The 13,311-nt window shown below is 42.5% G+C and overlaps 1 protein-coding gene across 3 annotated transcripts in view; it reads left to right on the forward strand.

Annotated features, from left to right (window-relative positions):
* The window catches only part of shroom3 (shroom family member 3), a 63,426-nt gene that overhangs the window by 40,567 nt on the left and 9,548 nt on the right, over window positions 1–13,311 (forward strand). For all 3 annotated transcript variants that reach the window (XM_088070590.1, XM_088070591.1, XM_088070592.1), the window contains 11 exons: window positions 715–1,011; window positions 1,590–2,046; window positions 2,253–2,380; window positions 2,796–2,945; window positions 3,471–3,943; window positions 4,667–4,894; window positions 5,432–5,642; window positions 6,266–6,557; window positions 8,960–9,036; window positions 10,998–11,083; window positions 12,110–12,860. In XM_088070590.1, the coding sequence (XP_087926716.1) occupies window positions 715–1,011; window positions 1,590–2,046; window positions 2,253–2,380; window positions 2,796–2,945; window positions 3,471–3,943; window positions 4,667–4,894; window positions 5,432–5,642; window positions 6,266–6,557; window positions 8,960–9,036; window positions 10,998–11,083; window positions 12,110–12,860 (3,150 nt within the window). The remainder of the gene's footprint in view (window positions 1–714; window positions 1,012–1,589; window positions 2,047–2,252; window positions 2,381–2,795; window positions 2,946–3,470; window positions 3,944–4,666; window positions 4,895–5,431; window positions 5,643–6,265; window positions 6,558–8,959; window positions 9,037–10,997; window positions 11,084–12,109; window positions 12,861–13,311) is intronic.

Raw genomic sequence — 13,311 nt, forward strand, 5'->3', positions numbered from 1 at the left:
TTTTTTTTCGCAAAACGTGGCTGAATGCACAACCACATGCAAGGCGTCTCAGATGCAAACTTTGTAACTACAGCTTTTATCGGGCCCAAAATATCAGGCCCAACACCACATGAACCTGTGTGGCTTCAGTCCAACTGAAGTTCGAACTGATGCAGCAGTTTTACGAGGTAGATTTATTAGTCTTTTTTGAAACTTTGTTAAAAAAATGAAATTACAATTTGTCCGCGATCCTGCGGTTGATTGGTGTTGAGGGATGAGTTGATTAAAATGACCAGCTGCTCTGAAAAGTCCATCCGGTTGCTCGGGATGCTGGTGGCATCATACGATTCCCGAGGTGCATTTTTTGAGTTTGCATGGGAATCTTGTGTCCTGTCGGCTCTGAACAAGGTCCGCCCATCCAGTGCATCAGCTTGATCCGGGATGTTAGGGGTTAACCATGTCCTCAATAGCATCTCATCCACTTAATTCTCCTCCACACAACTTTTCCCGATGTTGATAAGTGCTTCTCTATCGTAGAAAACTCGCAGAAGGGGCCATGCAGTTGAAAAAAATTATGTCACAGCTGATTCTCGTGTTATTCTCACTTCGTGCTGTGGAGCTGTAAAAATGATTTATATTTATTTTTATTATTATTATTATCTTTTTATTTATTTATTATTTGAATTTATTTAATAATTGGACCTAAATGCTAACTTAGTCATCTGCTCTCACCAGGCCTCGACAGGAAGAGCCTAATTTTGAACTCTACAGACCCAACATGAAAACTGCCGGAGAGGTATCCGAGGACCATACAGGGACCCAGAGGCCCCCGAACCACCAGGGGCCTCACAGTCAGAGCTTCCACGGGTCTCACATTCATGTCGGTGAGAGACTCCACAGCCAAGTGTCACAGGAACAGAACCAGGACTTCCACGCTCCCCAAATCCAGTCAACTGCTGGACCCAGACCCTCGTCTTCACAAGAGTGGAGGGACCCGTGCACACCTGTCCACTCCAGGGGAGACAGGAGCAGGTACAGTATTTGACCACTGTACTTATTTTGCTTTTTTTTTAATGCATCTGCAGCAGCGGTAGCCATTGAAGGCATTATGTTTTTGGGTTGTCCGCACATATGAATTTACGTCAAGAACGCCTTGTGGGAATTTCTTGAAATTTGACACAAACATCCACTTTGATTCAAAGATGAGTTGATTAGATTTTGGTGGTCATAGGTCAAAGGTCAAGATCCCTGTGTCTGTCTTAGTCTTGTGAACACAATGTTTCAAGAAATCCTTGAGGAAATTTCTTCAAATTTTTCCACAAATGTTCAAAAAGACTCAAGGATGAACTGTGTAGATATTGGTTGTTTCTCGCTGTTGTGAGCTTGTGTGTGAAGCGTACATGTTTTCACAGACATGGATGTAAACTGTGAGTGCAACTTTACAGGCACCCAGAGGCAAACAAACGTGGTGGTATATCTAGTTTTCCTCAAAATAAAGTCCCATGGGGGACACTGGGAGGATTGGGACTTCACCTTCTGAGACTGATCGATCTTTTGAGATATGAATCCATCTTTTACTTACTTCTGGTCCTCCTCCCTCCTCTCTTCAGGTCAATGGACCAGACCAGCGTTCATTCAGAACCTGTGGTATCCTCCAGGATTCCCCAAGGACAATCCAGGCCCCCTCAAGGACAAGTGCCCCCTACCCACGTACCTGTTCACCCACAGCCTCAGGCTCCTCCCCCCTCCGCCTCCCAGTCTTCCCCCCGTCACCACAGTGACTCAGCAGCCCTGCAGTACCAGCACTGGGACCCCAGAGAGCGTGACAAAGACAGGGAACACCCGCTGACCCGTCTGGAGATCGCCCTCGCCGAGGTCCAGCGATGCGCCAGCCCCGGCAGCGTCGCCTCCACCAGTAGCCATGGCAACAGTAGCTATGGTGAAGGCAGCCAGGGACCAGTCCGCAGCCTCTCCGTCCTGGAGACGGTCAGTCGTTTCGAACGTCGTAGCGCAAAGCAGCGCAGTCAAAGTGCCACCAACACACAGGACAAAGCCACCCATCTGAAGGTAACTGTTTACTTTGCTCAATTAACTGTTTGTTTGCCCAGTTAAGAACATTTGTATCCAAAAAAAAACACCACTCAACACAAAAATAAATCTGACTCGCCAGACAAGACCTGCGTCATCCCAAACTTACCTCTTAAATTTAAATCCTCGATCATTGTTGACTGTGATGCTGCATCACTGCTTTATGTTTTTTGATTTCGAATCAGATGACGGAGAAAGGCCGCAGCTCGCCCTGCGGAGCAGACGACCTCAGAAACATGCTGGAGAGAAGCGGGGCCAAAGCCCACAGGACGATGAGCTACAGAGGAGGCAGCAGTGAACACATGAAATACAGGTATTAAGGTTGAGGGTAATTTTAAAAAATACATAGCGTTATGAGTAAAATAGTATCCTTAAAAATAGAGCGCCTCAAAGGAACACACACATTTTTTAAACACTTGAAGATCTACTCGTCACTGAAGTGAATTAAATGATTTTTTTCTTTTTTGACTTTTTTCTCCTTACAATATAAAAGCAACTGTATTTATCACAGTACTAGCCCATTCGGTGATAATTTAATTGTATTCACGTTTATTTTGTTCCAAATTGGTCCCCTGCAGCAAAAACACAGATTGCATATTAGTTACATGTATTGCAACGTTTGATTTGGTGTCTGAAGTCCTTTCAGGATTACTATACTTAAATTTAGTCACTTTTTTTTTAACTTAACTTCCTGTCAGAAGGCTATTAAATGTCTGTACGGTGTTTAGGACTTCGGCAGATCCCAGTTCAGCCCTCCAGAGGAGTCGCAGCAGCTTCCAGCTGGAAGAATCCAGGGACCGCGACGGCAGCAAAGACTTCCCCCGAACTCAGGACATCCAGGAGATACTGGGCTCCATGCAGGACACGTCCTACAACAGGTAGGACTCTTCAGAAACAGCAGTCCGTCTTTTAGCAGGTCCTGAGTCTCTAGGCGGGTTTCAATTAACCCTTTGAAACCTGAGAAAATTGTCTTTTCTTTCAAAAACATGGAAAGAATGCCTGTCTTTTTTCCCCTTGTTTTTGAAAAAAAATGAAAGCAGGTTTAAATGCATGTAAAAGGCGTCTGATAGCAGCACACAAAAAAGTGGTGACGATCCAGGTTTTACCCTCAAATTGCACAAATTAAATTGCGAATATAAATAAACTTTTATTTATCCAAATTTTATTTATCCAAATTTATCCAAAATAAGGCTGCAATAGAAATAAAGCTGCTAATGTTTTGAACGTGTGTTTCTAGGAAAGTTATCACCAGAGAAGTCGCAGAACATCACTCAGTCGAAACTCAGTCTTCTCCCAGTTGTGTTTCATCGACATTTCAAAATATCGCGTAGGTTTTGCGCAGATCTGTAATGTAAACCCGTCTCTGTGAGCCGTCCTGACAACGGAAACATTTCTCTAATCAGGTCTTACAGGGACTCTTTGAAAGACGTTCAGTCGAAGGTCCTGCGCTCCACCTCCTTCAGACGGAGAGACCTCAGCTCCTCAATCAGCCCTCCACCTCCTGCAGCTCCTCCTCCCGTCTCCTCCTCCAGCAGCCACCAGCCTCCACCCGTCCCTGTCAAGCAACACTCTCTGGAGAAAAAAGGCCCAAAAACCATGCCCAAACCGCAGGGCATCATCATCACGCCACCACCGCCACCGCCGGTCACTCTTCACACCCCGAAGGAGCGGCTTGTTGTCAGTCCGGAGACTCGAGGCCCGAGCCCGCCTGCGCTCCCCAGCGTCCCGCCGGTTGGACATCCTGCTATGATGCGGATCTGTGGGCGCAAGCGTCTGACTGCGGACCAGAAGAAAAGATCGTACTCAGAACCAGAGAACCTGAACGAGGTCGGGGTTTCGGATGCAGAGACCGCTGCCCTCTTCAGGCGTGGAGGAGGTACGTAGACTCTAGAAAATGTAGATTTAATAAGATATCCAAATAATCAATTCAACATTGCCGGTGTCACAATTAAGCAGAAATCAAAATTACTTGGGTCATACAGCACGTCTTAAATGCACACACAAACACACCACTACCCAAAAAATTTAAATTAGTCTCGACATGTTAAAAGTTATCAAAAACAAACAAAAAAAAATACAAATGAATACAAAATTGAATGAAAACACAATTCTTTTGTTAAAGATCTTGCACAGACCTAACATACGTGTTTGTGTTGTTTGTTTCATGTCATTGTGTTAATGGAATAAAAATTCAATTTATGTCAATGAAAATAGAAGAAAAATGCAGCGAAGTCCAAGAAAAAACTTGTTCACGAGTTTGTGAACTTCGTAGCCCCAAAAAGGGCTTGAGCTAGCTCCAGCTGATGATGATGATGTTGAGCAGAATCTGCCTTTTTAGAGTAAAATCTCTGCGTTTTACCAACAGACAAGAGGAATAAACTTTGCTGGTTAAGAAGAGATTACTTCATGATTCAAATTAATTACAAGAATTGGTTTAAAAAGCCGATTCTGATGCGTGCACAAAGCAAACATCACCTGTAACCTGAATATTTGCAGTAACATTGATAGGAATGTCAGTGTTGTGATCGTTGGGTGTCTTTATAGAGAGAGATTAGTCTCTGTATGTGACTGACCATGACCTTTGACCCCGATCTGTCAGAGACCAGCGTGGCAGACCGACGTAAGATGTTTGAGCTCGTGGCGAGTCGAGTCGGCGGCGGGTCTCTGCAAAACGCCACGTCGAGGCCCGAGTTACGGCAGCTTCAGCATGATGCTCTGGCTGAGTACGTGGAGCGGAAGAGAGGCGTGCAAAGAGAAAAGGGAGGACAGAGGAGCGGAGCGAGGCCCCGCAGCGCTTATATACAGCCCGAAAACAGCAGCTACACAGGTGGGTGGAGCCAAGAAAAGGATGAGTGAGGGGCAACCCTTTTTAAAACGCAGCAATGTAGTAGATTTCTTTCAAAACCACAGAAGAAGGCAACAAGCGACTAAGTTTAAAATTACCCAAAAACATAGTCAAGGACAAGAAAAGTACCTGGAAATTGGAAAATAAAAAAGTTTAAAAAGAAAAGAAAAGGACCTGAAAAAAGGCTGAAAAAGTCACTAATTTTAAACATGATTCTGATAATTATTCATATTTTTTTTGACACTGTATTCCCAGATTTTTAATTTCCTGCAATATGTGGAACACTTCTTGTCAAGTTGCTTTTTGCCTTTTTTTTCCCAAGAAAACAAACCAAATACTTATAATTATAATGGAAAAAAAAAAAAAGTCAATCCAGGCTCAAAGGGTTAAAGGGCGGACGAAAGCAAAATGGCAAGTAAATAAAATATTTAATTGATTAAAAGTGGAACCAGTAGATCAATCACTTTCTTCTTTCTCTTCTCTTTTTTGCACGTCTCTTCGTTTCCTCCTCGGCTCCAGCCTCCTCCTGTCACTCGGACACCCTCAGCCTCTCCTCCACCTCCAGCCTGCTCTCCCTGCAGGACTCCGGTGCCGAGCGAAGTTTCTCCTCCGCAGAGAGGCGCCTCTGCTCCACGCTCCCTCCTGGAGCCGACGCCTGGAGCCACCAGTCCAACCTCTTCTACCCGGGCAGGGTGACCACGCCGAGGGCTCCGGTGCAGCCTCCTCTGAGGTAACCGAAACCTGCTGCATCTCACACGGAGTTTTAGTGAGGCTAGCAGTAACATTTGTTACCGAAATTCATTGTCCGCAGAGGATGAACCCTAATGACTTTGGTCAACAGCAGGTCAAACTTACCCAGTAACATGACTCAGCATTTGTTCTTTTAAATGCAACTAAAGGATGGATTTGGTTTGGTTTGATTTGATTTGATTTGATTTGATTTGATTTGATTTGATTTGATTTGATTTGATTTGATTTGATTTTTATTTCAAACATGTAAAACAAACAAAACAAAAAAAGATGAAAATAAAACAAAATGGCAATTACAGAAGTGAATAATTACCTCTACGCAAACTCAGTGAATAGATTCTAATAAACAACAAAAAATTCAATCTTTCATGTTTGACAAGGAGTATGAAGTGTTAATACTATTGCCTTTAATTTTGGTACAGAAATTCATTGTCTGCGCAGGATGAACCCCAATGACTTTGGCCAACCGCAGTTCAAACTCACCTAGTGTGTTTTAATATTCATGTTTACCACAAATCAATTGTAATAACTCACATTTAAATTGCATGTAAAGTTGAATTATTATTATTACAGGTTCATAACTTGCCTGGTTTCTGCTCTTAGTGCTCCCTCTGGCTCCCTTCCTGAGCCTCAGATCCAGCAGGATTTGGCCCCTGAAGCAGGGCTCGGCAGACAGAGTCGGTCCTCCAGCAGAGACCAGCAGCTGTCCGCAGAGCCTCAGTTCAGCCTGGGACTGTCCAAGCAGCTCAACGGGGCTCTGCAGAGGGCCGGGTCAGCCAAGGGCTCCGGGAAGTCGGCCTCTGCTGAGGATCTCCTGGAGAGATCCGAGGAGATTCAGATGGCTCCTCAACACCACCGCTCCCGCTCCTCCCCCACGGTGGAGAGACTGAACCAGGTAACAACGCACAGCTTCCACGAGCTCACTGTTTAGTTGTTGTTGATGCAGCTCAGAATGACTGAATTTACTGTGGATTACTTTCATTCATTCGTGTTTTTGTGTGTGTGGTTATTTTGCAGTTTTGCATTTTGTTGCACGTTAGCAGGAAGGAGAACATTTTGCAGGACTTTCATATAATAATGAAATTACACAATCAAAAGCTCTGTTTTATTTATAAAGCCCATAATCACAAATCACAGTTTGCTTCAGAGAGCTAAGAGCTAAGGAAACTAAAGAACTAATGAAACCCCCCCCCCCAAAAAAATGGGGAAATAAACGGTAGAAACCTCAGGAAGAGCAACTGAGGAGGGATCCCTCCTCCAGGACGGACAGACGTGCAATAGATGTCGTAAAAACACAACAAAATGAAAGAGAGAGAGGAAGAGATGCACAGCAACAGTAACATAACATAACATTACATTTAACAATAGTGATATGCATAAATAGAATAAATAGAATATGAAATATGTTTGTGAATGTGAGTAGCTGGTGATAGTTCCTGTATCGGTTAATATGTTGTCGTTTATAGGCAAGAAATCACAGTTTTACAGTAACAAGCGTTTAAAGCTGTGGTGACAAAAATCTGAAAAGGCAAAAAAAGTTAAAATGTGCTGGAATAACAACTTTTTATGCAGAATTCTGCACCATCAAATCAGGCTTTCACCGATGGGACGAGCACACATATCTGCATTTGTAGAACGACGAGTGTTGCAAGAAAGATATTAGGTATTTACGTCCTTCTTTGCGTTACTATTTATTCAACGACACTGAGGCCGTTAAGGGACATTTGGCTCTGAGTCACACAGGAAATACCCGCAAGTTTCCTGTGAGGTGCCAGAGAGCCGGAGACGGTGGTTGGGCGCTGTCCGATGTGCATGACGGCAAAGATAACACACACACACACACACACACACACACGTATGCATACATCATACACACATCTACAGGGCCCTTAAAGGAATGCAGTAAAGGATGAATTATCTCGTTGGGTGATTAGAGCAGGCGGTGTCACATAAACATCATTACACTTCAGTCAGACAAACAGACACTCTGTCCTCTTACTGCTTTTAAACAATAGATTCGACAGCAGGCTCCTGCAGTCCAGATTTTACAGTGCTGAATATTTTCAGTTAAGCAGCTGACGATGAACGCACCAGAAAAGAGCATTTTCTGCATCATAATAGCTGCTTCTTTTGTATTGCACTTGATTGTAATAATGTGTGTGTGTGTGTGGGAGAGTTTGAAATGAGTTGTTTTTATTCTAATGCAGAGTTTTTTGTGTTTGATGACACACAGAGTTTGTGGTGGACGGCTGGACGTTGTTGAGGAGACATTTGACATGGAAAGACTCACACATGCAACAAGCAGAATTTGAAAATATATTTTTTAAATGGACTTACTATAAGTCCCTTCACAGAGACTCCAATAAGTAAAAATGGACATCCTGACTTTATCAACATTTTCCCGTCTCTGACAACATGTTTATTATGTATTTAACACAGAGAAAACATTGAAACCTAAGTTTAAAAAAACAAAAGTTTGTGGTGGAAAGATGAAGATGTTTACAGCTTGAACTCGACTTCAGGCGTCTGTTGTTTGTTTTCTTTGTGTGAAAAAGTCTGTGGTCACACATGTGATCGCTACATTTGGGATTTATTTTCAGAGTACTCATAACCCCTTTTCATCAGCTCTGATTCTGAAACCAGCTCGTGTTTCCATCAGTTTTAAATCAATCGATCAGACGTGTTTTATATGGCACTTTTCATATAAATGAGCTGTAACACCACAGTGCTTCATACAATAAAATCACCCCCCCTCCCGAGGAAACGCTACCGTATTTGAGGAAACAGCAGAGGCAGGATAAAACCTTTAAAGAGAAAAATAATAAATAAATAAATAGATAGATAAATGAAATGATAATAGCAATAAAAAAAGAAAATAAATAAGTAAAATTCTCAACCTGTAAAATTATAAATATATGTCTTAAAATTAATTAAATGCTACAGAAAGCAGTAAAACTGTGAAATAGACTAAAATATATATAAATAAATAGCCAATAGATAATAAATTTCAATTAAAAGCCAAACTAAAAACGAACATCTCGAGTTTGCGTTTAAAAACATCACAATGCACAACAAAAGTAAAAAAAAAAAAAAAAAAGCTTTTGTTTTGTCATCACAGATATTTATTTTTATCAAAAAGAAACAGCTTTTAATGAGATCCCTTTTTTTAAGTTGATTTTTAACTTGATTTCTCCATTTTCTCTTTCCAGGCTGTATATATGCCCACTGATGTCATCAGGGTTTAAAATCGCGCCTGAAACACTAAATTTAGTGTGTGTGTGTGTGTGTGTGTTTCAGGACTTCCCTCCAGGTGACGTCAGGATGTTTGATGTTTTTGCCTCTGAATCCGGACGTCGCTCTCTGGACGACGGCAGGTACGTCACATCTCCAATCCTTGACCTTTTTTTTTTCCTCACAACCTGTCTGTCCCTGTCACCTTAATTTTCACGTTTCTCGGTTCATGTCTGGACATTTTTTTGGCATGTAAATAAAAAGACACTCTCCATCGAGATAGACTTCAGAAGAAAGGAAACAAAAATAGCAGGTTAGACACTGAAAACCTCGTCATTTTTTCTCACGGATGTTTTCTGTCTGATGTCTCGTTTACAAACTTGAACTAGATTCAGCGAAATGTCACGACGCTGTTTGTTTCCTGCTGATGAACTGAGTGATCATGGGAACTCACATCATCTCCGCGCCGATATTTTAGCTCTCTTCCATAATAGGCCGTTCACTGTGAGCCGGCGTGCTTTGGGCTCTTTGCTATTTTAAAAACCAACTGTGGCCTTATGTGATGCCTCATGTGCCCCCCCGACAGAGATGTCCCGTGACCTCGTACAGGTCTCACCTTCATCTTTGACTTAGTCAACATGTATCCATATAATATTTCCTTTTTTTTAATTAATTAATTAATTTTTTAAAATTTATTTTAAACATCCCAGAGAGTTAGAGATAAACCAAAGTAAAAAAAAAAAAATTGATTAAATTAAATTTAAATAAAATGCTTGTAGCAGACCATGTTACCTGACTGAAACATGAGCCTTCCTTTAGCTTCATATCCTGCCCCAAAAAACGTCCTCGTGTTTATTTATTTTCTTGCTTCTGGCTCTGATTATTATTATTATTATTATTATTATTATTATTATTATTATTATTATTTGAAAATATTGAGATTTATATTGCGTATCGGGATACAGCATTCAAATATTGCAATATTATTTTAAAGCCAGCCCTATGTGAAAGACAAGAAAACATCCATTTTGGTACATTGGGAAAACTATGGCGAGCCTAAATGTAGTTTGAGGGAGGAGGAGAAAACACATAAGAACAGGAGGTGGAGGGAAAACAGAGATGGGATGGAGGAGGTGAAACAACAGAGGGAAAGGAAGGAAAAGGAGGGAAGGAGGTAAAAGGGTAAAAACTGTTAAAGCCGGAGGAAGGAGGGAGTGTTAGTAAGAAAGGAGACAAAGGAGTCAAGGGTTGAGGTGACAGGAAAGAAAGCAGGAGAGCAGAAATTATGAGGAGCAAAAGAGTTCAATGGGAGGAGGAGGAGAGAAAGGGAGGAGTGATGAAGAGGAGTTAACTGAGGAATTTCAAGAAGCAGAGAAAACTCCCCTGGCACCGAGAGAGAAAAATAAACAAAATACCAACTCCGGTCTGCAGGGACTTATTCACTTAAAACTCTTAAATATGTTTGCTTTCAAAACGCAGAGGTCGGAGGTCACCCGAGGAATTCTGTGTGTGTTTACGCAGATCCGTCTGGTGTCTGAATATAACCACGAAACATGAACGCACCGCCGCCGGTTACAGAGCGCCGACCTTTAACTTTTCAGCTCAGAGATCAGAGATGTGAGCGATCGCTGTGAGAAAAGCGGACTGTAGAAACACGTGAATGACAAAGTTAACACCAAAAATACTGGAAAATCTGTTTTTTTCTACAAATTGCATTTAGTATGTTTTTTCTTTTTTTCCGTCCATCCAGGCAGCTAGCGTTCCCTTGAGGCTACAATTTTTATTACAGCCACAATATGAAAGTGTTGGACAAACATCTACAAATATTAAAACAAAATATACTTATTTGTAATACTGAGTTTAGCTGCACGAAAAGCATTTACAGCCAGATGTCAGCGTTTGAAATAGTGACTTTTTTAGCTTTTTTTTTACATACTGTACTTTTTCGACATTGGAAACGATGACTTAACTTTGTAATCAGTGACAACAGTGAGTACAGATATAAGAATGACCATGTTACCATAGTTACGCTGAGTTAAACATACTTTTCTACACAGCTATAAGTCAAAACTGCCTTTGACATGATCCTCTATGTGTCTTTCAGACCTGTCCAGCCATCAGGCGCTCTCATCTCTCCTCAAAAATCCCAAAAAAGTCTGAACACCGTCCAGCCTGCAGCACCTTCGCAAGGTGAGCAAAACCAAAAAAAAGTTCCCCACAACCGCACAGTTACCAAACTCGAGACGTCCTTTCAGGTCCTCGGAAAAATGCACGTGCAGACGAGTTCATTTCAGCCACAGAGTCCTTTTTTATCTGTTTTTCATGTGATTAATCATCAGCTGAGGATTAAAAGAGCAGCCAGTCAAGGACGAACATTAGATAAATGCACACTGATGTACTTGCTTTCAGGAATTTGCTGCTAAAAGTAAAACAGAAAGCTGCTAACGATGTGGACCGTAACGTTAAAAGTAAAAGCCTTTGTTTTTTTCTGTATTGTGAGCAAATAGAATAGCAAGAATGGATATAACCTTGAGTATTTGTATAGAGAAATGTTAAAATCTGTGTGCGAGGGAGGCTGTCAGATTATATCTGATTTCTGATGGTGAAGCCAAGTCCGAAGTCTCATCCAGCTGTCGATGTTACAACACACCTACAGCTGCTGCAGTCGTGCTGATCGTGATTTTATGACCGTTATTAGTCGTGTTCAGAGAGTCAGTGTCTTCTTTCCTTCCTCAATATTAATCGCTCACTATCATTTAACAGTTTTAATGTAATAAAACTGAGAAGATTTAGTGCATAAGTGTATAAATATTGCTTAAGGATGTACACAGAGGACCTGAAATGTGCTGTTTTGCCCAGTTTGGGGTCAAACTGACATTATCTTGGATCGGTCCCAGGTTTTATGACTTAGTTTGTATTTTTTGGACCCAAGAAATCATTCTTCGGTCCATGAATCATTGGATTGGACATGATTAATATTTCTCCCAGCTCCCCTATATAGTCTGACTCACCAGATGCACTCTTAATTTGTAATCTAATTTATTTGCATTGTGACTGATTTTAAAAATACAAACAAGCCGGCGCTTTTTTTTACTCTTAACATCAGAATGACAGTATGTGCTTCCAGCTTTATTTTAGCTCTCACTAATCACAGCGCAGATACGTCTGACCACATGAGACTGCTCCTCTCTGACCTTCCTTTGGTTCTGATCCCAGACGAAACCTCCTCCCACACTCCGGTCACTCGTAGGGAGCGACAGAGAAACAGCGAGAGGCAGCGAGCCCTCAGCACCTCCGCCTTGGCGGCCTCCGTGGGCCTGCCCTGTCCCCTCTCCCCTCCAGGGACTCAGGATAGAGGCAACGCTGAGTGGCGTGCTAACGAGAGGCTGAGCCAGGCCAACCTGGACGCCATCACCTTCCCAGACATCCCGCAAACCAGGACAAGTGACGGTGAAGGACGTAACACGGCCGCTTTCAGTGAAACAGCGGTGTGGGACAGACAGACAAGACACAGTTTGAGTGACGCCAGCATATTAGAAGACACTGAAAAGGACACGTTTAGAGAGAGAGCCCTCAGTTTAGAGACCACAGTAGGGTTTTCTGCAGAAAACGCCGAACGCGTTTCGCCCGTGATGCAAACGCCACATGTCCAGCTTGAATCTCCACCAAGCAGAAACGACAGCGGGAGCGCTACGTCGTCTCCTCCCCCATCCTCCAGTCCGTCCGCTCCCCGGCTCCTGTCCTCACTGCGCATCTCCGAGTCCAGCCTCCTCAGCTTCTCAGACCAGCAGCACCCTCTGGAGTCCTCCAGGGGTCTGTCGCAGGAGGACTTTGACGAGGTCTTCCTCCAAAATCCAGCCCCTTCATCACCTCCTCCGATCAAAGAGACAAGCATCTTGGAGGACTTCCCTCCTCCTCCTCCTCCAGTTGAGCTGGAGACGGATGCTGGACAACAAGCTGTCGAAAGGTTTGTCACATAACATTTTTATCTTTACTCTTTAGGGACTGTGTGGTGCAATTTACACGCTTTTCGGTCTTTATTTTTGATCATTTTGGCTGTTTTCATGCATATGGCATAAACTTTGTCCAGATTGTGTGTTTTTGTTTAATCAGTGAATTTCCAGCTCAGATCCAACAATAGGTCTAAAACACACTGTGGAAACTAAATAGTTAAATTCATGTTATTAAGTGCAAAAAATGCTCCACTGAAACCCATTCAAACTCCAATTTTTGATCCCACAGCCATCAGCGCATAAAAACATGCTTTGTATTATTTCTGAGTGTCATTCTGGGCTTTTGACCTGAAATTTGTAATCTTTACAGTTTTCCACCTGATGATGTCATTTTTTACCATATTTGGCATGTGGCGCCTGCAGTGTCACAATCAATGCTGCTGCTAACCTCTGACATATCCCAGT

The sequence above is a fragment of the Plectropomus leopardus genome, chromosome 20 (genome assembly GCF_026936395.1).
Source record: "Plectropomus leopardus strain MGB_pleo_1.0 chromosome 20, ASM2693639v1, whole genome shotgun sequence".
Taxonomy (NCBI): domain Eukaryota; kingdom Metazoa; phylum Chordata; class Actinopteri; order Perciformes; family Serranidae; genus Plectropomus; species Plectropomus leopardus.